Source organism: Stegostoma tigrinum, chromosome 30, assembly GCF_030684315.1.
Source record: "Stegostoma tigrinum isolate sSteTig4 chromosome 30, sSteTig4.hap1, whole genome shotgun sequence".
NCBI lineage: Eukaryota > Metazoa > Chordata > Chondrichthyes > Orectolobiformes > Stegostomatidae > Stegostoma > Stegostoma tigrinum.
Window position 1 is genome coordinate 27,314,922 of NC_081383.1, and position 25,789 is coordinate 27,340,710.

General features: G+C 40.5%; 1 protein-coding gene across 2 annotated transcripts in view; it reads right to left on the reverse strand.

Annotated features, from left to right (window-relative positions):
* timm44 (translocase of inner mitochondrial membrane 44 homolog (yeast)) overlaps nt 1–25,789 on the reverse strand; it is a 68,314-nt gene that overhangs the window by 12,216 nt on the left and 30,309 nt on the right. For both annotated transcript variants that reach the window (XM_048559368.1, XM_048559370.2), the window contains exons 10-11: nt 16,889–16,939; nt 10,087–10,176 (exon numbers count right to left, since the gene is read on the reverse strand). In XM_048559368.1, coding sequence (XP_048415325.1) covers nt 10,087–10,176; nt 16,889–16,939 — 141 coding nt within the window. The remainder of the gene's footprint in view (nt 1–10,086; nt 10,177–16,888; nt 16,940–25,789) is intronic.

Consider the following 25,789-nt stretch of genomic DNA (forward strand, 5'->3'; position numbering starts at 1 on the left):
AAATTTCAAGATCAGTGGCTCTTCATCAGATGCTATGCATATTCAGATCGATTCATCCTTTTGTAAATTTTTGTCTTATCTATTAGTTTGCTCTTAGAATTGTACTGTCTTCTTCCTTGTCAAAGTCTGCTTATCACTGCCTGTATAAATTCATTTTTCTTGAGCCTCATTTCCACTGATTTGCAATCTTTCCAAATTTGATCTTGTCTCCACTGTTCAGTTTAAAATCATTTTTCTTTTACTTCCAGTTATGCAGCTTGCAAGAAAATTAGCCTTAGTACAGTTCAAATTAACACTGTCCCATCAGCACAGATCCCACTTCCCCAGAATTGGTGTCAGACTTCCATAAACTGGAACTCATTGCTCCACAATCTTAGAGCCACACATTCATCTCTCCAGCCTAATATGACCAATTTGCACCATGCTCCATAATAATCTAGGGATTAAGGGATGACAAGGTGTAGAGCTGGATGAACACAGCAGGCCAAGCAGCAGAGGAAGGCTGACATTTTGGGCCTAGATCCTTCTTCAGAAAATCTAGGGATTATTGCCTTTGAGGTTCTGCTTTGTACTTAGCACCTAGCTCCTCATACTGATTGTGCAGAACCTCTTGTTGCTACCTAGATAGATCAGGAAACTGAACTCTAAATTAAATCAACTTCAACTCTCTATTGAGAGTCACATACAATGCTAAATAATGACTAGTGGTGTTTATATATTCCTACCACAAAGCCTAGCTGACGCAGTTACAAATGAACCAGCTTCAACTACTTTTTCAATTAAGCCTAACTCCTCTTCTGCAGAGACCTTGTTAAAACACTGCTTGTAGACTGCAGGTAAATTCGAGATGAAAACAAAATTAGCTTTGTATGAAACATGTAATTCGTTTTTATCCACTGACTGCCAGCATTCAGTCCTAGGTCAAACTGAGCTGGATGCGAGTTGGCTCGCTGGACTGGAAGGTTAGTTTTCAGACGTTTCGTCACCATTCTAGGTAACATCATCAGTGAGCCTCCGATGAAACGCTGGTGTGTGATGTCCCGCTTTCTATTTATCTGTTTAGGTTTCCTTGGGTTGGTGATGTCATTTCCTGCATTGGTGATGTCATTTCCTGTTCTTTTTCTCAGAGGATGGTAGATTGGCTCCAAATCAATGTGTTTGTTGATGGAGTTCCGGTTGGAATGCCATGCTTCTAGGAATTCTCATGCGTGTCTCTGTTTGGCTTGTCCTAGGATGGATGTGTTGTCCCAATCAAAGTGGTGTCCTTCCTCATCTGTATGTAAGGATACTAGTCATAGTGGGTCATGTCGTTTTGTGGCTAGTTGATGTCATGTATCCTGGTGGCTAGCTTTCTGCCTCTTTGTCCAATATAGTCTTTACCACAGTTATCATCTGCAGTTGTCATCTATAGAATACCTTGCAAGAACTGTGACAAACACTACATTGGACAAAGAGGCAGAAAGCTAGCCACCAGGATACATGAACATCAACTAGCCACAAAACGACATGACCCACTATGACTAGTATCCTTACATACAGATGAGGAAGGACACCACTTTGATTGGGACAAGCCAAACAGAGACACGCATGAGAATTCCTAGAAACATGGCATTCCAACCAGAACTCGATCAACAAACACATTGGCTCCAAATCAATCTACCATCCTCTGAAAAAAAGAACAGGAAATGACATCACCAACCCAAGGAAGCCTAAACAGATAAATAGAAAGCGGGACATCACACCAGCGCTTCGTCGGAGGCTCACTGATGATGTTACCTAGAATAGTGACAAAACATCTGAAAACTAACCTTCCAGCTCAGCGAGCAAACTCACATCCAGAAACTCAACTTGAGCTACAAATCTTCTCAAACCTCACTCAAACTGAGCTGCCAAGATGCATATGTGTGCATCTAAAACAAGGTTTCACTGGTGCAGTTCAAGGATACAAGCAATGGGTGGCAGAAAAAATTGGACTTGTTCCCTTCCCTATAATTGTTTATGATGGAATTTTGTATAAGAAGTGCTTTACTATGTCCATCTATATTTCTTATGTTCTTATCATCATGACTGAAACCTAATGTGCCCTCAGTTACTTCTACAAAAGAGGTGGGTGGGAATTTTACAAAAGGTTTACATTTATCCAGTGTTCATCTCATTCAGCAAACCTCTCAAAGTACATCACAAAGGATAAAAATGTACTTTCAAATGCAATGATTATTGTTATTGAAGAAAATATAGCATGGCAAGATCCCATAACAATCATTAATTAAATAGTTTTTGGTGGTGTTGGCGGAGAGGGGAACATTGGCCAGAGCAGCACCATGCCACTTAAAAATTTTACCAGATTCTAATAACTGACAATGCAAATTCTTTCAGTACTGATCGAGTACCAAGCTAGATTACATTCTCAACTTCTGGAATCTAGCTTGAAGCCATAACCTTCAAAGGCATTAGGGCTACTAGCTCAGACAGGTGGCAGTTACCCTTGCACATACTGAAGCAAAAAAGACAGCCCACCGTCATTCTTGATAACAAGGTGTAGAGCTGGATGAACACAGCAGGCCAAGCAGCATCAGAGGAGCAGGAAAGCTGACGTTTCGGGTCTGGGGCTGAAGTGTCAGCCTTCCTGATCCTCTGATGCTGCTTGGCCTGCTGTGTTCATCCAGCTCTTTGCCTTGTAATCTGAGATTCTCTAGCATCTGCAGTTCCTACTATCACAGTCACCCTTAATGCCTTTACAGATAGATGGGCACCATGGGCGCTTGAGTGCATTACTTCCCCCTCTAACTCCATATTAATTTAATTTAAAGTGGTTTCATTTGTAGAATGTTTGGAATAGATCAAGGAGTTCTTACAACAAAGGTACAACTTTATTTGTTTCCCAAATCCGTTTCTTTCATGGCTTAGTGGCCTTCATCGTCTAATTCCCTGCTTCATGACATTTTGTGTCAACCGACAGCAGGTGGACTGCAGTGGTTCAAGAAGGCAGCTCACCACCATCTTCTCAATGGCAACCAGGGACAGACAGTAAATGCTGGCCAGCCAGTAATGCCACATTCCACAAATGAATAAAAACATGTCATTCACAATGACACTATAAAAGAGCAGGCAACATAAATTTCACATCATTACATATATTCTGTAGAGCAAAAGAGTTGAAAGGTCAAATACACGGATAGATCAGAAAGCCCCAAGGCTTATGAGCCTTTTCTCTTTTGTAAAATACTCTAAAATAAAAGTCAAGTAATTTTTATGGAGAAAGTGATGCAATTTTGATTTGAGAATAATTAACTTTTGTTTGCTGTCATGGCTTCAAGTGGCTTACAATGGCTTGAAGTTGTCTTTTCCTGTGAATAAAATTGGCATTAACACATTACATCCTTGTTCAAAAAAAAAAATGGTGTGAAGGTAAGCCCAGCGACTAAAGACAAGTCAATTTAACCTTAGTAGAGGTAGAGGTAGAGGTAAAGATTCTAGAAACAATAATTCTGGTCAAAGTTATAGTTACTGGGGCAAATGTGGGTTTATCAGAGGAAATTCATGTCTAATTAAAAGTGTTCAATGGACGAAGAACCAATTGAGAGGTAATTCAATTAAAAGTGAACATGCAGAGCCAGGGAGTGAGGGTTGGGGTATGGCACTTAGTAAATTTCCCTTCACAGACCCAGGCACGAAAAGATCAAATGTTCTTTGTGAACTTTGGGACAAAGTACAGAATCAGGATTAAACTGTCCCAAGTGATACTTTTGTACACCTGGAGTTCTCAATTTAATCCCCCCCCATGGATATTTCAAACAGCTTACTGAATTTAAGACACTATAGAGAGAGACCTAGGGATTTAGATACATAATTCTTGGAAATGTGCAAAAATAGACAAGGTGGTTACAAAGGCATTTAGCATGCTCACGTTCATTGCTCAGATCTTTGAGTTGGGATGCCATGTTGAGGTTTACGGAACATTAGTAAGACCTCTTCTGGAACATTGAGTGCAGTTCTGGTCGCCCGGTTATAGGAAAGATATTATTAAGCTGGAGAGGGTTCAAAAAAATTTTCAGGATGTTGCCACGAATGGAGGGCTTGAATTATAAAAATAGGATGGATAGACTGGGACTTGTTTCACTGGAGCATAGGATGTTGAGGAGTGATCATATAGAGGTTTGTAAAATCATGAGGGGCATAGATAAGGTGAATAGCAAAGGTCTTTTCCCTAAGGTGGGGAGGTCAAAACTAGGGGGCACATTTTTAAAGTGAGAGGAGAAAGATTTAAAAATAACATAACTTTTTTTTGCACAGGGAATGGTTAGTGCATGGAAATAACTACCATGGGAAGTGGTGAATGCAAGAACAGTTAGAATGTTGAAGAGACATTTGGATGAGTACATGAATAGGAAAGGTTTGGAGAGATATGGGCCAAACACAGTAGATGAGATGAGTTTAGTTGGTCAGCATGGGCTAGTTGGACCAAAGGGTCTATTTCCTTGCTGTATGACTTGATTGTAATTGGAACACCATAACATTCCAAGAAACTTGCACACAATGTACACTCATCATACTAATCTCCTATCTGACAACATCACTGCCATAAATGTTCAAAATCAACTTCTTAGAAAAACTTCGGCAGCATCTTAGAAAAAACAGAACACAGGCAGTTAATAGAACGTAGAACTTAGCATAGTACAGGCCCTTCAGCCCACGATGTTGAGCCAACCTCTATCAATCTACCCTGCATACCCTACATTTTACTATCCTCCATGTACCTATCCAAGAGTTGCTTAAAAGTCTCTTAATTTCAGGGTTAAAACCATTCCTCTAGATTTTGAAAGAGTCTTAGAACTGAATCATTGACAAACTAATTACTGTTTTGCTGCAGACATTAAGACAAGCTGCGTACATCCAGCCTTTTATTGTTTTTAAATTTGGTTTCTGTAAGTTGTCAAGCTCTTTTCTTCATTCTGTACCAAATTTTTACTTAGGTGTATGGCAAATACAGGACAAAATTTTGAGGCAAAAACAGGAACTGTACTGTAGCAAATGGTTTGTTGTAGAAACAACAGTCTGAATTTTAAGATAATTAGAAGTTCCTGGCAATGTCTTCAAGGTTGAATTTGGATGTATACTCTGTGAAATCAGCCTCCTCCCAGGACCCTTTTAAAGCAAAGCATTAATTCTAAGTACCTGAGAAATTAGCCATTAAGGAGATTAAAAGAGAAATGTGACTGCTAAAGAGAATAAAAGTCATTCCCTGAAAGTATATCAGAAGTCTTTAATTTTACTCTTATCCTATTAGATCCCCCATAAGCCAATAACATAATTGAATTGTTTATTTAAGTAATTAAAATAAAATTAAAATACATGCGAACCTTTTGACATTTCTAGCAAAACCTTTTACAAATGAAACTACTCCCCAGGGCAGAGACCTGGCAGTGCCCCAAAGAAGCAAGAGAAGGCGAGAAGGGAATTAGTGAAGATGCTTGGGGAAAGAGGTAGAGAAAGAGAAAGATGATCACTTTGAAAGCTCCCATCCAATTCTCAACATTTGAGAACAGCAATCCTGCAATCCCAGGGGATGGAGAGCAGGTGGTTCTCTACTTGTCCTTGAGGAAGGTGCACTATGCAAGAAGCTTCCAGGAGAGGCAAGTACAAAAATGTCTTAAAAAAATAGGGAGCTCAGATCTTCAAAAGCAGAACACGCAGAAAACCAAAACAATGAAACACCACACGATTCAGTAAATATAGTTACAGTCAATCCAAAAGCCGTAACAAAAATCTGAACACTACAATTCAGCAGGAAATGCATTTTGCACTACACGGCTCGAGTTGAAGAGCTGTCACTGGCACGGGTATGATGGGCTGATAGCAGCCTATAACTGATGTTTCTAACAATGCAAGATCCAGACTTGTTTCCTTGAGATGCCTGCATGGTTGTTTGTGCAAAACTGCATAGTTCTTGTTTCTATGTTGCAATTTGTTATATATGTTAAATGATTATTTTGTTAAACATATTCTCCCTGGTTTCCTTATTTACTTAGTTTGCTTATCATTAATTTGTCCTGTGTTCTGGATTTCTGCACACAATAATGTTACAAACAGTTCAAAACATAGACTTTATTAAGACTTTCTTTGATCCTTATTTTAGATTTCCGTTTGAGAAGTCTATTCTAACCACTTCAAGTTTCACGGCGATGTAAGATAGAAAATTAGGCAGTTTGGCGGGGCTAGCGATCGAGGAATTATTTCATATTCATTCATGGGATATGGATGTTGCTGGACCAGCTAGCCCTTATTGCCAGGTTGCCCTTCAGAAGGGCATGATATGCTGCCTTCTGGAAGCGCTGCAATCCATTTGGTGCAGTTAGAGTCACAATGCCATTAGTGAGAGAATTCCAGGATTTGCCAGCAATATTAATGCAGTAGTGATACATTTCCAAGGCAGGATGGTGAGTGGCTCAACGAGGAGCCAGCAGGGGTACTAGCAATCGAAAGGTTGCTTTTCCAAAGCAAAGTATATAGTGGACCGACAACATCTGATTTTTCTCAGTTACTGCCCATGTTTGCTACCAAACTTCTGATTCTTTTTAAAATTTGAACGAAGAAATACTGCAAAATGACTACACATCTAATTATTCTGCAAACAATGCCATCCTCCTTATTATCCAGGCTTTCAGATTTTGCTGATGTATCCATAAAGTCTTCTTCTAAAGTTTAAACCCATATTAATCTGCAGTAATTTCAAATTGCTCATAACACCTTTATAATTTCTTTATTTCTGATTTATCCAGTACAAAGAAAGAAAAACATCCTTTCCATACCACGAATCGAAAACATCACAAGTTAACTGGGCTGCAATGGTTCACAAGCTAGATTACACAGGGCCTCATGTTTATCATCTCCTGTTTCATTTATCGGGAGTTCAGCTGCATGGAACCTTCTTGAAGTCTTTTCTTTCAATTTCTTTATTCTGTTATTTACTGAAAAGGTAGTTCTGCTATAATGCATGTTTTGTTAATGTGAATTGGCTATAATGCAGAGTCTGTTTGGATAATGCAAACTTTCCATTGTACAGGTGTAGCGATTCCGTAACGCAATTTTCTAAGGCGATTTTCTATAGCACAAGGTCACGCAAGCACACAACTATCACGTTATAGAAGAACTACCTGTGGTTATAAAAAAGAGAAAGAAAGAAGTGGCATTTATACAGTACCTTAAACCCCCTCAGGATGCCACCAAGTATGTGACAGTCAATACAGTAATACTTACGAAAATCTGCCACTATTGCAGTGTTGTCATGGAGGAAATGTGGTAGCCAGGCCGTGGACAGCAAAGTCCCACAAAGATAGTGATTATCTGTTTCAATTATGACCAGATAATCAGTTTTAGACGGCAGTTCAATGAACTGTAGAGCAGAGCAGTTCATTCAGCTCAACATGTCTGTGATAGCTCCCCAAACAAGTAAACTCATTTTGTCCTATCTCTTGACTTCTCTGATAACCCTGCACATTGTTCCTTTTCAAATAACGAACTGATGCTCTTTCAAATTCTTTGATTAAACTTGCCTCTGTCACAGTCAGACATTGTAGCCTTAACTAATCACTGCATGACAAGTTCTTTTCCCATATCATCATTGCTTCTTTCAGTAATTACATTTATTCTTTGCCCACTCATTCTTGATCATTTCATGATTTGGGACATTTTTGCCTGTGTATTCTCATGATTTTGAATATTTCAATCAGATCTCTGCTCAACCTCCTCTTCTTGAAGGAGAACAATCCCAACTTCTCCAATCTACCCTCAAATGAAATTCCTCATCCCTGGAACTACTACTATCTTTTCTCTAATGCCAGAACTGGAATCAATTTTCCAGCTGTGACTAATCATCATAATTGCCTTGTTCCTGTTGTCTAAGCTCCAAATAATACAGCCCAAAATATTGTATATTTTATTGATCACTAATACAACCTGTCCTGACACCTTTAGAATCTTATGCATGGTCCATTACACTCAGGTCCATTGCACCTGCACCCTCCTTATAGGTGCACCCTTAATAGTTAAGGGACAATTATTAGACTGAAGATAAAGCAACATGAGGTGGCAGAATTAATGAGAATTTTATGAATATTTATTCATGTGGAAGCTTTCTTACTGCTTTTACATCAGTCTTAGTTTCTATATTTTGGGACACCCAGGAAGCATCAACTTCAACAGGACTACATCACTAGACATTCATACTGCAGATTCCATTTGTCTTGGAGCCACAGAATCACAGTGTATGGAAACAGACCCTTTGGCCTAACTCGTTCATGGGGACCAGGTTTCCTAATTTGAACTAGCCCCATTTGCCTGCATTTGGCCCATATACCTCAGCCTTTCCTATCCATGTACTTGTCTAAATGTCTTTTAAACGTTGTGACTGTACTTGCTACTACCACTTCCTCTGGCAGCTTCTGAATACACACTACCCTCTGGATGCCCCTTGGATCCTTTTTAAATTTTGTCTCCCTCAGCTTAAACATACGCCCCTCCCTGGGGAAAGACCTTGTCTATTCAACTTATCCATGCCCCTCATGATTTTATAAATCTCTATATGGTCGCCCCCTCAGGTTTTGTACCAGTACTTTCTTCTTTACTGAAGAGGCTGATTACTCAGGTACAGTTCCAGAGGCACTGTAAATCCTTTGCTGATTAATTTGAACAAAATGTCTGATAATAAATGTAGGCAGATTCCGTGGTTTTGGAAATATGTCTATTTAGCTAAACGTAGCCTCTGCTTTAAAGCACATTTACCTTCCAGGTCATCAGTTAGTGTTCTGCAGTTGATCTGCTGCACCCAAGTTCAGGAACACTGATGCTAAGTTGTGACAAAACTATGGCTTTAAGATATGTATTTTGTGCTGGTATCTTTTTTATGATAAAAAGGTTGAGGCAGAGGTGTTGCTCAAAGCTGATGAAGTAAGCAGCTTGTGAGGCCTTGGTGTTTTTTTTAAGTTGGAGCAATAGAGTCAGGCTGAATAGGTGGGATCAAGCTCTCATAGAACCAGGATTTTTAGTTTCAGCTTTCTGCAGTTGCTGGGGTCATGAAGCTGGACATGCTCTCTCTGTTACACCTAAAAGCTGGGGTTCTCTTCATGCTGCTAGAATTGCATGTAAGACAATCTATTTTCCTGAATTTACCTTTGCCAAGGGTATGCTTATGGGATGTTACTATATTGGAAGTTACATTAGTGTATAGAGACACAAAACTTGTTAAGTATTTCAATAGTTACAGTTAAGCCAATTCTAATTTTCATCTGGTCTATATTTTAAACTGTAGTGTAATAATAAAGCATGTTTTGCTTCAAGTCAACAGTTGAAATGCAATTCCTTACACTTACCTTTAAAATAAGAAAGGTTAGGGTCTAGACAATATTCTTAATGTGCTTTGAAGAGGGTTGATCCGATCCACAGCAAATTTATGAATTTTTGTTCACGAGTCATTAATTAATTAATAGGTGTCTAACTTTCAACTATATGCACCATAGTTTTAGTGCAGCTCAAAGCTTGTTCCAAGAGATCATTTTGTTACCTTGTCTCAGACAACTGAAGATCATCAGTCAAATGTCCTGAAGTAATAAATATACCAAAGCAATGACTGAAATAGTAACAGCCATTGTACATAAATTATGACCCGCTCCCAACGTGCTGCTTGTGTTATTAGGAAAATGACAAATGCCCTTAAATACTCAATCTCAAGGACATAAACAGGGTTTTTGGAATAAATTTCAAAATATAGCAGTGAGCACTAAAACAATACTGGTACACAGACAGCGAAGGATAGACAGATTATTTGACATTTTGACATGCTTCTTCATTGACCTGTTGTGAAAGGCCAACATGAAAGTCACTCTTTCAGGATTAACTCACCTGTTATGCATTTCCTGAATTCTATTTTTGTTCAGAATCATACTGACGAGACATGCCAGTGCTGAGGAACAGAACATGTTTTTTCGGATGCCAAGTGGTGGCATTAAGCATTTCTAAATCACATATAACAGCAATTAAATATAAAGTACCCTATACTTGTGAACACTGCTAATTAAGCCAATTACTTACATCAATGTTGTCAATGTCGAGTATCTTGGATCGGAACTGAAGGTTCATGGCTTTGGCTTGCTGGATGGGTTGTGCAAGCTGACTGTAGGTCTGTTTGTGAGGTAAACAAACAAAAGGTTATTGTTAAATACCGAACCACTGAACTGTCTGAAGAGGTCAAGTAAGTTGGAATACACAATGTCTTGGACCTATATGGAAATGGAGTTAAATTCTACTCAAGGTTCACACTCCAGCTTGAAATTTTGGAATCGGTTTCTTTATTTGTTTATGGGATGTGCATCGTTGTCATGGCCAGCATTTGTTCCCATCCCTAACTACCCTTGAACTGAGCGGCTTGCTGGGTCATTTCAGAGGGCAACGGACAATCAACAACATTATCATGGATTTGGAGCAACATACAAGTCTGACTAGGTAAGGTTAGCAGATTTCATTCACAAAAAAATTTATTTAACCAGATGTATTTTTACAACAATTAATGAACAGTTGTCATGGTTGCCATTACTAATTTTTATATTTCAGTTTGATTAATTGAACTTAAATTCTACCACCTATCTTGGAGGCATTTAAAAACATGTCCCCAAAGCCCAAATCACTTGTCCAGTGACAAACTATGCCAAGATAACAAGGCATAGAGCTGGGTGAACACAGCAGGCCAATCAGCATCAGAGGAGGAGGAAACCTGAAGTTTTGGGCCTAGACCAACTATGCCACCATCTTTTTTAAAATGACAAATAAGCACAAAATAAGAATAATGTAAGGTAAGGTACTATTTTAGATGCTCTGTGCCAGCACCAAATATTCTCAGGTCAGGTACAGTACAGATTACTTGCAGAGTAAAGATTATTGTATTGTGCCCCCAAGTATTAACAGTTCAGGTATAATCCACATTAGATATAGAGTAAGACTCCCTCTATGGAGTCCCATCAATATGCCTCAAGTCTAAGCTTTAAGGTAGTCTCTACAACTCTACCAGCAAAATTACAGAAATGCCTAATTTTCAAGAAACGTGTAGAACTGCTTCACCCATCCTCAGATCATTGTTTTTACTATCTACGCTCAATGTCCCTCACTATGGTACAATGTGAAACACACATGCCTTAGGTTGATTTAGTCATGCGATAAATGGATATCATAACTATCAGAGCATAAAGAATCAGTCGCACTCCAAACATTATCAGTGGTTATTTGTATTATTCAAGAATGCTGATTTACTATAGTTGTTGAATAAAAATTAATTTCATTGGGTAGGAAAATGATGAAACACCTCCAGAATACATTGCATGCCATTCAAGTGATGCAGCAACATCTTGTGATGTAATGACTTGGTCTCGCCATCACATATTTCACTTACAGCTTTGATACATACATATAGGTAAAAAGCATCTGATTTTTGGCGATGACAAACATTAATGCATTAATGGCTGTGAAATAAGCTTCACTCTGTACCCTCTGCTGACTAGAAATACAGACTGTGGTCAGCTCATGTAGAACTTCTGAGGACATGAAGGGTGCCTGACCAGTACAGTCAGACAGAAAGGGTTAGTAGGTTCCATGGGCAGGAACAGCAGATCAAGGGTTGGGTAGAAAGCAGCCTGAAATTTAGGTTCAACAGAAAGTCAACGAGTGTAAAGGAATGGGATTATTTGAAACAAAAGGAACTGAGTAGCAAGTGGTGGCACCAGTACAGCTCTTCATCTTTCACCACTAAACTGAAATTCCAAGTGGTGACTGATATTGTAGAGTCAGAGTCATAGAGGTCCACAGCACAGAAAAGGTCCCTTCAGTCGATCAAGTCTGGTTGGTCAATTATTTTAATTCCAATTTTCAGCACTTGGTCCAGAGCCTTGTATGCTTTGACACTGCAAGCGTACATCTAAATACTTCTTAAATGTCTAAGCATTTCAGCAGCGACCATCCTTACCGGCAGACAGTTCCAGATTCCCACCATCCTCTGGGTGAAAAACTTATTCCTCACATCCCCTCCAAATCTCTTGCCTCCTTTTCTTAAATCTATGCCCCTGGTCATTGATTCCTCCACAAGGGGAAAAGTTATTACTTGTTTCACTCTCAATTTTATACATCTCAATGGTGTTCCTCCTCAGTCCCCTCTGCTCCAAGGAATGCAACCCCAATTTATCCAATTTCCCTTCATAACTGTAAGTCTCCATAAGGCAAGGCCAGAATTAGGCCATTTGGCCCAGTGAGTCTGCCCTGCCATTCAATCATGGCTGATGTGTTTCTTAATCCCATTCTCCTGCCTTTTCCCTATAACCCATGATCCCTTACCAACCAAGAACCTATCTATCTGTCTTAAATACAATCAATTATTTCCAAGGAGACTGAGTTCCACAGATTAACCGTACCCTGGTTGAAGAAATTCCTCATCATCTCCATTCTAAAGGACCATCCCTTCCCTCTGAGGTCGTTCCACTCTATCCAGGCCTCAAAGCCCAGGAACTGTGGTAAACCTCCTCTGTATCCACTCAGTGAAATCACATCTATCCTATGATGTAAATCCCAGAACTGCACACAATACACTAGGTGTAGCCTAACCAACTTTTCTCATTCAGTTCCAGCATAACGTTCCTGTTCTTGAACATGATGCATTGGCCAATAAAAATATCCCATATACCTTTATTGAACTGTCCTGCCACTTTAAGAGGCCAGTGACATGCACGCCAAGATCCCTCTGATCCTTGGTGCTTCCTAGGGAACTACTGTTCAAGTATTCCCTTTGCCATGTTAGTCCTGCCCATGTGTATTAACCCTCACTTATTCAGGTTAAAATGTATTTGTGACTAATCAGCCCATCTGACCAGCTTAACTATAAATACAAAAAGCCGAATGACTTGTTTCCACACTGTAGGGATTCTATGAAAAACACCCCTCAACTATCACCTGTGCTTCCTTCCACTCAGCTAATTCTGGATCCAATTAGCCAAGTTTCCTTGGATCCCATGGACTCGCATCTTTGAGATCAGTTTCCCATGAAGGGTCTTATCAAAAGACCTTTCTAAAATCCAAACAGACATGTCAAAGTCATTACCCTCAACACACCTGGTTACCTCTTCAAAAAGTTCAATCAAGTTGGTCAGACACGACTTCCCCTTAAGAAAAACCACGCTGACTGTTCTTCACTTGTCCCAAGCGCAAAATAATTCTATCCTTCAGAAACGGTTCTGATAGATTTCCCACGACTGAGCTTAGCCTGAATGGTATTAGATTCCTAGCCCCTAGCTCCCTTCCTTTAATAATAGTATCACATTAGCTGTCATCCAATCCTCTGGCAACTCTCCCGTGATCAGAGAGGTTGAAAATTACAGTACCCTTGCTTCTCACTTAAGTCTGGGATACATTTCATCAGTCCTGGAGGTTTATCTACTTTGACGCCTGCCAGACCACTCAGAACTTCCTTGATATCTACGCTGATTCATTTAATACATCACAGCATTATGCAAATCCATTCATTTTGTCAGGATTCCTAACAATTAGAATGGGAATCTAGAAATGCAGTGAGATGGCATGCTTACTAATGCTATGGAATGGTAGAGTGGATTGTAGAATGGGTGATGAGCTGGATAATGGAAAAGCGTCAGCTTAACTGGGCCTAACCCATTGCCAGGTCTCAACGATCTTAGTTCACTATTCCTTCAGTCGATTCAGGTTTTATTAAATTTCTTGGGTGAGATGTCAAGACAAGATGTCATTTGTGTGTTTAAGCAGCATAAAAGACCCTATAACACAGCTGAATAGCAACATGGTTTGCCGAGTCCTGGTGAACATTTCCTTTTTTAAATACTACAACAGATTACATTGTTCATGAGCTGTTTATGAAACCTCACTATTTGCAAACTAGTTGCTTGTTTACCTATGTAAATTATTAAGAATATACCTCGAGATTCACTGGCTGAGAAGAGCTTCAGGGTGTTCTAAGAACGTAAAAGGTATGTTATAAACACAAGTTCTTTACTTCCCTTACTTTGCACTAAACTAAACTGCCCGCCATTAGCTCAGGCTCCCAAAATAATCCAAACAAATCACAAAGGATCCCGAGAGTCAACTGCTGCAACCCAAAACAACCGATTGCCAGGCACTGCATGTGCATCTACCAGTTTGTGGTAAGTAATAGTAAATGAGCTGGAGAAAATAAATTACTTCTAAGCATTTCCTCAACTGTACTCAATACCAAATCATAACCTGCAGTTCCAGAATACAGTAATGAGTGACCTTAAATCTCAAAATTCCCTGGAGACAGATTTGATAACAAAGGGTAATCTCAAACACCCCAGCATCAAACTGTGACCCGCAAACAAAACAATTTCTCTTTCTGCCAGGAACAGACATATGCATTTTATTAGCAAAGGTGATTCACAACTGACAAGCTCATCATGCGAACATCTGAATTTCAAATCTTACTTTCACAAACTGCATTCACTCAGTAATCTGCTCCAGCTACCAAGCCAGCTGTATTAAGAATAAATCTTCACAAACATTCCAATTATGGGGTAACAAATAAGAATCTGGCATTATTTTTAAGAATTCCTCATTTCTCAAGGTTTAACAGCAAAACCAATGGGAGGGAGTGGAATTAGTGGAGACGTTTATCATGGGCTGAGCATTTATATTGAAAATAGGTACAAGTGTAGGCCATTTGCATCGTCAAGCCTGTACTAACATTAAATGGGATCGTGGCTGATCATACAGTTTCAGTAGCCCACTCCTGCTTTCTCTCCATTCATCTTGATCTCATTTGCTACAAGAGCCACATCCAGCTCCCTCTTGAATATATCTAACGAACCAGCCCCAACAGCTTTGTGGTAGAGAATTCCACAGGTTCACAACTCAGCAAAGAAATTCTTCCTCATCTCAGTCCTGAATGGCTTACCCCTTATTATTAACTGTGACACTCACGTTCTGAACTTCTCCAACATGAGGAACATTGTTCCTGCATCTAGCCTGATCGGTCCCATCAGGATTTCATATGTTTCTGTGAGATTCCTCCTTATTCTTCTCCTTATTCTTATTCTTCCTTATTCTTCCTGTTTTTGCCACCAAAGTGAATAACCTCATTTATTCACATTATATTGCATTTTCCAAGTACTGGCTGACTCAGCCAGCTTGTCCAAGTCACCCTGCAGCCTCTTAGCATTCTCCTCACAGCACACACTGCCAGCTAGCTTAGTGTCATCTGCAAATTTGGAGTTATGGCATTCAATTCCTTTGCCCAAATTGTTAATGTATATTGTGAGCAGCTGGGGTCCCAGCACTGAACCCTGCAGTACCCAACTCATCACTGCCTGCCACTCTGAAAACGGTCTGTTTATTCTAACTCTCGGCTTCTGTCTGCCAACCATTTCCCTATCCACATCAATACTTTACCTTTGATAACATGAGCTTTAATTTTATCTCACTAATCTTTGTGTGGGACCTTGTCAAAAGCCTTTTCAAAGTCCAGATATACAACATCCGTTGATTCACCCTTGACCACTCTACTAGTCACATCCTCAAAAAAATTCCAGAAGGTTTGTCAAGCATGATTTACCTTTAGTAAATCCATGCTGACTTGGACCACTCCTGTCACTGCTGTCCAAATGAGAAGTTACTACATCTTTAACAACTGACTTCAGCATTTTCCCCACAACTGACGTCAGGCTAACTGGCCTATAATTCCCCATTTTTTTCTTCTCCCTACTTTTTCAAAAAAGTGAGGTTACATTAGCTACCTACCAGACTGCAGGAAAATGATCACCAATGCATCCACTACTTCTAGGTCCACTTCCTCAAGTATTCTCGGATGCAAGCATCAGGCCCTGGGGCCTTACCAGATTTTAATCCCATCAATTTCTCTAATACCATTTCCCTACAAACAATGATTTCCTTCATTTCCTCCTTCATAATTGACCCTCTAGTATTTCCAGAAGGTGATATAAGAGACACTCAGGAAACCTCAAACTTACCCACCAGTTATCACTGTCATTTGTCATGGTTTTATCTTATCTTCAGCAGATCTCAATTTTGTTGTCTGCCTTTTAGGCGAAATAGCTCAGGAACTCTACAGGTGCCTCTAGAACCTTTTACCCTCCTAACATAAATTCCATGAGGGCTTTCACTGCCAAACCTAATTTTGTCTCTTTACTTTGAAAGATAGGACTGATGAGCAGGATTAGGCCACTCGGCTCTTCAAGCCTGCTCTACCTTAGTTGCTTGTGATCTGCGCACGACTTTCGTGTCCACCACGACAGCCCTCCACTCTTTCGTCTATCAAAAGCCTAACCCACACTGCTTTGACAGTAAGTGACTCAGCCTCCACTACTTTCTGGGATAGAGAATTTCACATAATAACCACCTTTGGAGCAAAAAAATACTCATCTCAGCCCTCAAAACAGGAGGTCGTTATTCATAGGCTTTGCTCCCGAGTTCTAGTCTCCATACAAAGGGAACATCATCACAGCACCCATCTCAGCAAGTCTCTTCAGGAACTTGAAGGTTTCAATAAAATTCTTCTAAACACCAAGGGGTACGTGCCCATCCATATAATGTCCACACATTCCAGTAGGAATGTCAGGATTATGATTTTAGGGTTTGAGGAACTGCTCATTGATTCTTCCCTCTCATTTAGGTCCATAGCAGCATTTCTTTTGGTTGTTCAGCGGCAAGTTGCCCCACCCACACACTGATACAGAAAACCTTCTGTGGGCTCATATGACCTTAATAGCACACTGAATAAATGTAGTCATGGGGAGAACATTTATTCTGTTATGCAGAGAAAACAAAAGGGAAGAGAGTTATTTAAAATACATACTGCTTCATAACACCAATCCTTCAGAACTTCGAGTTCACCCCTCATGATGGCCTGCAAAACAAAACAGATTTTCAGTCAAAGCCTCTCTCCACTTATTTCAAGAATTTCTTAACAGAACAATTAAAGAATTCAATTACAATAACATTTCAACATCATAAGGAAATCAGTCCCCTTAATGCAGTTGCTCAAATAGGTGACTCACTTAAAGGTTAAGGTCTCTGATTGCAGATTCTCCCATCAATAAATAATCAGTCAATAATGGTACACTTGTAAATGCACAGGACAGACAGAACTGTTTTCTCATCACACTTAGAAACATGGTTGACACAGTTACAAATAACAACAGTCACGAAAGAATAGAGAAATGTTCAGCCCATTTCCATCTCCGTTTCGTTTTTTTTGATATTTGGTCATGGGACATAGGACACCTCTGGCTAGACCAGCATTTGGGAGTCCATCCTTTTTGGGCCTGGAAAAGGTGGTGGTGAGCTGCCTTCTTGAGCTGACAGGGCTCCAGGACTTTGACCCAGCAACAGTGAAGGAGTATTTATACAGTTCCATGTCAGAACAGCATTTGGCTTGGAGGGGAACTTGGAGGTGATAGTGTTCCTACGTATCTGCTGCCCTTGTCCTTCAGAAAGTTAGAGATTGTGGGCTTGCAAGATGGTGCCTAAAGACTAAGTCATTTTGGTGCATCTTGTAGATGGGGCACACAGAGGTCACTGTGCATCAGTGGTAGAGAGAGTAAATTTTGAAGGCATTAAATAGTGACGGGGAAAGTCAGGGCACAATCAAGTGCCCTGAATACTGTTGAGTTTCCTGAGTGTTGTTGAGGGTGCAGTAATCCAGGTAAGTGGAGAGTATTCCATCCCATTTCTGACTTGTGACTTTTGGGTGGACAGTCGTTTAAGGGTACAATGGTGAGTTATTTCATGCAGAATTCCTAATGCTTTTCTTGCTATTGTAGCTACATAATATTACAATGACACTTGTATTAAACACATTTTTCAACCACTTTTTTCAATTATTTACTGAGTAATTATATACAAAACTTAATTGCAAAGAATTTTATTGTATGAGGGAGGATGTGGCACAGCCAATAAATAAGTGTGACCTTAAGCATCAACTTGATACTCAGCAATGGAAACAAAACCTATTCCGAGGACTGGGCCACGTATCCACATGTACATTAAATTTCAACAACTCATTAAACACAACTGACTTAAGAACACAGGTCTTTGGAGGAATAAGTCATTTGGCCATTTCAGCACATCTGACCATTCAATAGCATCTTGAATGATTTCGTTATGGTCTCAAATCTACTTTTCCATCTGCACAGCTTAACCCTCAATTCCCTTGTCCTTCAAAAACATAAGACAGCCTGGAATAAATGTAAAATCCCAACCTCCATTACCTCCAATGAAAAAAAATTCCATATATTAATGGCCCTCAGAAAAAAAGTTTTCATCTTTGTTTTGAAGGGAGGCTTCAGTTTTTATCTATGCCCCCAGTACTAATAGTCCCCACAACGTTTCCACTTGTCTAGCATCCACTGTATCAAATCCCCTCAAGATTTTATCATAGAACAGCTTATCATGGAATCCCTATAGTGTGGAAACAGGCCCTTTGGCCCAAAAAGTCCACACTGACACCGAGTATCCCAGCCAGACCTATCCCCCTAATCTGCACATCCCTGAACACTACGGGCAATTTAGCAAGGCCAATCCACCTAGCCTACACATTTTTGGATTCTGGGAGGAAACCGGAGCACCCGGAGGAAACCCACACAGACATGGGGAGAATGTGCAAACTCCACACAGACAGTCGCCCGATATATTTCATTAGGATCACCTTTGCATGGTTTTGAGCTTAACCCATTCATAGAACAACCCTTTCATCTTGGGAATGTAATCAAATGAATCTTGTTTGAACTGCTTCTAAGGAAATAACATTTTTCACATAAAGAGGCTAAAACTATACAGAGGACTCTATGTAGTCCCACCAATATCCTGTACGACTGCACAAATGTTTCCCTAGTCTTAAGATTCAATTCTCTTTGAAATAAGCAACATTCTATTTGCTTTCGTAATCACACTGTTTCTGAATACTAACTTTCCATGATTCATGTATCAGGACACGCTGGTCCCTACATATCACCATGTTTTGCAATCTCTTTCTACTGAAAGAACACGCTATTTCTCAATTCTTCCTGCCATAGAGAAAACTTAGCTATGTTATCTGATAAATCTTGCCCACTCAAAACCCGTGTATACCCCTTTTGTGACTTCCTACCTCCTAACTTACTTTCCAATCTAACCTAATGTTATCGAAAAGTTTAGTGAGCACACAGCTGATCCCCTTATCCAAATTGTTAATACAGATTGTAAATGGCTGAGAATTTGCACTGATCCCTATGATACTCTGCTAGCAACAATTTGCCAACCCAACAAAGACCCATTCATCTCTATGCTTCCTATTAATTAGCCAATCTTTTATTTATCCTAATATGCCAGCCATCATACAAGGGGTTCCCAAAATGGAATCAGGTGAAATTTTGCAGTTGCAAGATCTGTAACAGTAATGTGAAGTTTAAAACAGTCATGCTCTCACTTTAACAGGCCCTTGCTCTCAGTATTTACGAAGGGTTATAACAATGCTCAAGCCTCACTGGGGTCACAGTAGGGAAATGTTTGGCAAGTACTGCCCTACATCTACTGCTTTAAAACTGTGCAGGAACCTCGAACGTGACACCTTATCAAATGCCTTTTAGAAAACTAAATACATCACATCTATTGGTTGCCTTCTATTCACTACGGATGTTACTTTGTCCAATAGATGAAGTAAACACAGAAACAGAGAAAACAGATGCAAGAGTCGGCTATTTAGCCCTTCAGGCCTGCACCACCACACAACATCACGGCTGATCACGCAATCCCAGTACCTCATTCCTGCCCTCTCCTCATACCTCTCGATCCATTAGCCACGTGGGCCAGGTCCAGCTCCCCCTTGAATATATCTAATGAACTGGTCCCAACAGCTTCCTGTGGGAGAGAATTCCACAGGTTCACAACTCAGAGTGAAGAAATTCTTCTTCACCTCAGTCCTGAATGGCTTACCCCTATTCTTAGACTGTGACACCTTAGTTCTGGATTTCACCAACATCAGGAACATTGCTCCTGTATCTACCGCCAAATTCTTCTAAATTCCAATGAATACAAGCCCAGTTGGTCCAGTCTTTCTTCACGTGTCAGGGCTGCCATCCCAGGAATCAGACGGGTGAACCTTTGCTGGACTCCCTCAACAGCACAAATGTCCCTCCTCAGATTAAGAGGACAACACTGCACACAGTATTTAAGGTGTGGCTTCACTAAGGTCCTGCATAACTGTAGCAAGACATCTCTACCCAAACTCAAATCCTCTCACATGAAGGCCAACATGCCATTATTTTTCCTCCCTGCATGCTGTACCAGCATGCCAACCTTCTGCAACTGTTCCACCATGACATCCAGGTCTCATTGTATCTCACCTTTTCGAAAACAGGCACCATTCGGATAATAAACCTGCTTTCCTGTTTTTGTGACTAAAGTTGATAACCTTACATTTATCCACATTACATTGCATTTTCCAAGAAATTGCCCATTCAGCCAGTCTGTCCAAGTCACCCCACATTCTCTTAGCATCCTCGTCACAGTACACACTTCCACACAGCTTAGTGTTGTCTGAAAATTTGGAGATTCTACATTGAATTCCTTTGTCTAAGCTGCTAATAAATGTAGTGAACAGTTGAGGTCCCAGCACCGAAACCTGCAGTACCCCACTCAGTACTGCGTGCCACAGTGAAAAGGACACATTTATTCCAAGTCTGCTTCCTGTTCTCTATCCACGTCAACACCTTACCTTCAACATCATGAATTTTAATGTCCCTTACTAACCTCGTGTGGAACCTTGTCAAAAGCCTTTTGAATGTCTAGATACACAACATCTACTGATTCATTCTTGTTCATTCTACAGGTCACATTCTCAAAAAATTCCAGATGATTTGTCAAGCATGATTTCTCTTTAGTGAATCCATGACTTCCCTTCTATAGAGCCATATTGACTAATGGGCTTATGGTTTCCTGCTTTCAGTCTCCTCACTCTCTTTACATGTGTTTTTTTAAAATGTGGAGTCCTTTCCAAATTTGAAGGACGTCACAGTATTGATGCAAAAAAAAAGACAGACAGTCTATTGAAGCTTTTCATCTTGTGCTCACTCAGACATTTATAAAAATACTAATGTATGGGGGAAACCACTTTACAATCCATAAGGAAACAGTGTTGATTGGTAGACAAGTAGACTCTGAATGGTAGAAGTATTGCTATGAAGTAAAAACCAGTTAAGTGACATCTGACAATCAACTGCCATGCTGTGTTTCAATTTAAACAAGGCAGGTGGACTCTGATTGGTCAAGGAATTGCCCTGAGATACAAATCGAAGAATAGATGTCAGCTATTTTGAGTTGAAACAGGCGCCTACACCAGGGCCCTGTACACTAAGAACCAATTTACAATATCAGAGCTAGTAGGAATTGCAGATGCTGGAGAATCCGAGATAACGAGGTGTAGAGGTGGATGAACACAGCAGGTCAAGCAGCATCAGAGGAGCAGGAAGGCTGACGTTTCCGGCCTAGACCCTTCTTCAAATATGGGGGAGGGCATGGGGGTTCTGAAATAAATAGGGAGAGAGGGGGAGGCGGATCGAAGATGGATAAAGGAGAAGGTAGATGGAGAAGAGGCAGACAGGTCAAAGAGGCGGGGATGGAGCTAGTAAAGGTGAGTATAGGTGGGGAGGTAGGGAGGAGATAGTCCAAAAAAAATCTGAAAACCAACAATCAAAACAGAATCCCCCTTATCATCACATACCATCCCACCAACCTCTGGATCCAACACATCATCCTCCGACACTTCCACCATCTGCAATTCAATCTCACCACCAAAGACAATTTCCCTCCCGACCCTTATCTGCTTTCCGAAGGGACCACTCTCTCTGTGACTCCCTCATCCGTTCCACACTCCCCTCCAGCCCCACCACACCTGGCACTCTTCCCTGCAACCGCAAGAAGTGGTACACCTGCCCCTAAACTTCCCCCGCCTCACCCCATCCCAGGCCCCAAGAAGACTTTCCACATCAAACTGATGTTCACCCGCACATCTGCTAATGTGGTATACTGCATCCGCTATACCCATTGTGGCTTCCTCTACATTGGGGAAACCAAGTGGAGGCTTGGGGACCACTTGGTTCGCACTAAACAACTGCAGCTCCCAGTCGCGAACCATTTCAACTCCCCCTCCCATTCCTCAGATGACATGTCTATCCTGGGCCTCCTGCAGTGCCACAATGGTGCTACCTGAAGGTTGCAGGAACAGTAACTCATGTTCCGCCTGGGAACCCTGCAGCCCAATGAAATCAATGTGGACTTCTCATGCTTCAAAATCTCTCCTCCCCCTACCACATCCCAAAACCAGCCCAACTCATCCCTGCCTCCCTAACCTGTCCTTGCTCCCACCTCAAGTCCACTCCCATCTCCTACCTACTAACCTCATTCCACCCCCTTGACCTGTCCATCCTCTCTGGACTGACCTATCTCCACCCTACCACCCCACCTATGCTCACCTTTACTGGCTCCAGCCCCGCCTCTTTGACCTGTCTGTCTCCTCTCCACCTATCTACTCCTCTATCCATCTTCGATCCGCCTCCCTGTCTCTCCCTATTTATTTCAGAACCCTCTCCCCCTCCCCCATTTCTGAAGGAGGGTCTAGGCTCGAAATATCAGCCTTCCTGCTCCTCTGATGCTGCTTGGCCTGCTGTGTTTATCCAGCACTACACCTTATTATCTCAATTTACAATATCAATCAGGTTTGCAGCGCAACACACTCACGCAAAGTGGAAATTTCATATCTGAATATCTAAGGCCTTGTTCTTTGCAGACAGAATTTATATATGTCGAGCCAGTTTCAGTTCAAAAATAAAATAGGCGACTGCCATTCTCTCGGCCACTCCTCAAGTCACTGACTGAACTACTCAATCAACTTGCCTAGTTTAAATTTAAACAAGGCTTTACAGTTATTGTCAGAAATCATCTGGTGCTTCTCCACGGCAATGCCTCCACCAATCACAGTGCACCTGCCACCATCAGCACTCCCCCTCAGAAAGTATAAAATATTGTTCCCCTTTACTTGTATTCACTTGTAGTAAGTGCCCTGATGAGCAAAAAACAAAGCTTTGGCAAAACATGTCTTTATTTTTCAGCAATACCCAAGTTCCACATCAGTCAACTGAGGAATTTTGGAAGATTGTAAACAATCCAACTATTAACTGTACCGGTAAGATGTTAGGATGCAGGCCATTTTGTCCAAGGGCTGATCCGTCTTTTGGTCTAACAGTTGTCCTCGCATAATTATCCCCAGTGATATTGTTCTTTAAGTGTTAAGTAATTCTATCATGAAGACAGACAGAAAGTCGTGTTCAAAGCCTTCACAGCTCTTTGCTTTCTAATATCTCTGAAGAGGACCAACACTAGCTTTAGTTACACTTTTCATATTCGAATACCTGCACAATCTTTACTTATTGTTTTTAGTATTACTCGCTGGCTTTCTTTCATATTCTACTTTTAGCATTTTATCATGTTTTTAATTTACCTTTACCAGCTCTTGAACTCTGCTCAAATCTTCTGACCCACTTCCGCTCTTTGTATAATTGTCCATATTGGCTTCATGGACCCACATTTCTCCCTTTTAAACTGAATATAAAATTCTATCCTGTGGTCCTGGTCTCCTGGAGACGCCTCTTTGCCAAAAGATTATTGCTTATTCCTGTCTCCTTGTCCATTACCAGGTCCTAGTTATTTTGTTTCCTGGTTGGCTCTAGAACGTACTGCTATAGGGAACCATCCTGAAAACACACAAACAGATTTTCTAGGCTATGTTTGCCAATCTCACTCTCCCAATCTACGTATAAATTAAAGTCTTCCATAATTATTACAGTTCATTTTTGACAAGTCCCACATGTCCCCCCCACCCTCACATGCACAGTCAAACTACGCAGGGTCAGCTCAGTGAACCTTCTCTGAATTGTTTCTATCCTTGTTTCTGTAAGAAACACCCAAACTGCACACAATACATCAGACTAATTTCAGTTAAGGCAGGACTGATGTTACATGAGGACATTTTGAATCAGTTTAGATTAAACTTGCTACCCAAAGAATGAAGGGGAGGAACTCAGAAAACTGTAAAATTTTAACAGAACTAGGCAATGTAGATACAACAGGGATGTTGCCAATGATGAGTTGGAACCAGGGATCACAGCCTAGGAATACTGGGTAAACCATTTAGGACTGAGCCAAGGAAAAACGCTACCCAGAGGAGCGAGTCTGTGGAAACCACTACTACAGAAAGAAATCAAGACTGAAACAACATATGATTGATTTCAAGGAGGAGTTGAAATATAGCACTTGAGATCAAAGAATATGGGGAAAAGCAAGAACAGGCTTGGATGATCAGCTCAGCGCTGTATTAAGGGGATGAACTTGAAAGCGTGTGGGAAGATGGTGGGCTCACCACTTCCTTTTCATTGTATGCTCTCCTGTCTAGGGCACATAATATCCAGCCTCATTCTCACGTTGAAAGAGAAATTTAATTATGATTGCTCTTGATCCTTTACCATGAAGACATTCATTTCATCCTGTTTCATTACACATTACTAGGTCTAAAAGCCTGTTTTCTGGCTTGCACTCATCATTCTAAGAAATTGTCCTGGCCACTATGAATGCGTTCTCCAGGGAACCTTTGCTAATTTGATTTTTTTTAAAACTATGTACATTAAATCATACTTTGCATGGTATGTTTCCTGCAAGTCTCCATTATTTCCAATTTATATTCATTCTTACAACATTGTTACTTCCTTTCTACTCATTTCTAATCACTGCGTAAGCTCATTCTATATTTTAATTCTCCAGTCTAAGATCATTTGGCACTATTATAGAAATCTTATTAGCAGAAATACTTTGCCTTCTTTCACTGCTTTTTGTCTTTCCAAAATTCATTCATTGGCTATGCCAATATTTAGATTCATTGCTAAATGCCCAAAGGGCAGCTAAAAGTCAACTAGTGCTGTGGTTCTGGAGTCACATATCAGCCAAATTGTCCAAGAATGAAGGACATTGTTGTAAAGCCCATTTATTTCGCTAATCAATGGTAGTTACAGGGTCACCACGAGGGTTGCTTTTCATTTCAAATTATTATGGAATTCAAATGTCACCATCTGATGGGATTTGACTCCATGTCATTAACCTGAGGCTCTGGATTACTTAGCCCAGTGGTATTATCATTACACTATCCACTTACCTTTACAATGGCAAATGCTATTAAATATTTAGGTCCTAGCCTTGGTCACGCAATCACATCTCTGTAATGGTTATTATACTTGTTTAATTCTAAATGTGCACCAATTCAACCATCATATTATGATTGCTACCTGCATTCAAAAAGTCAGAAGTCACACAACACCAGGTTATAGTCCAACAGGTTTATTTGAAACCACAGGTCTTCAGAGCATTGCCTTCCGCAGGGGTTACCCTCCAAAAACTTGCGATTTCAAATAGACCTACTGAGCTATAACTGGTGTCGTGTGACTTCTGACTTTGTCCACCCCAGTCCAAAACTGGCACCTCCACATCATGTATTCAAAGAGATCCTATAATTCTGTACTTTTAGAATTTTCTCCCAGCCTTATTAGTGCATTATGTTTGTATACTCCATAAACTTCTGTCACACTAGTTATTACATTCACCATTACCCTGCATTATTGTCTTGCCTTTTCTCAACTTCAAGTCTTTTCTCATGTGTAATCTCTCCATCGCTATT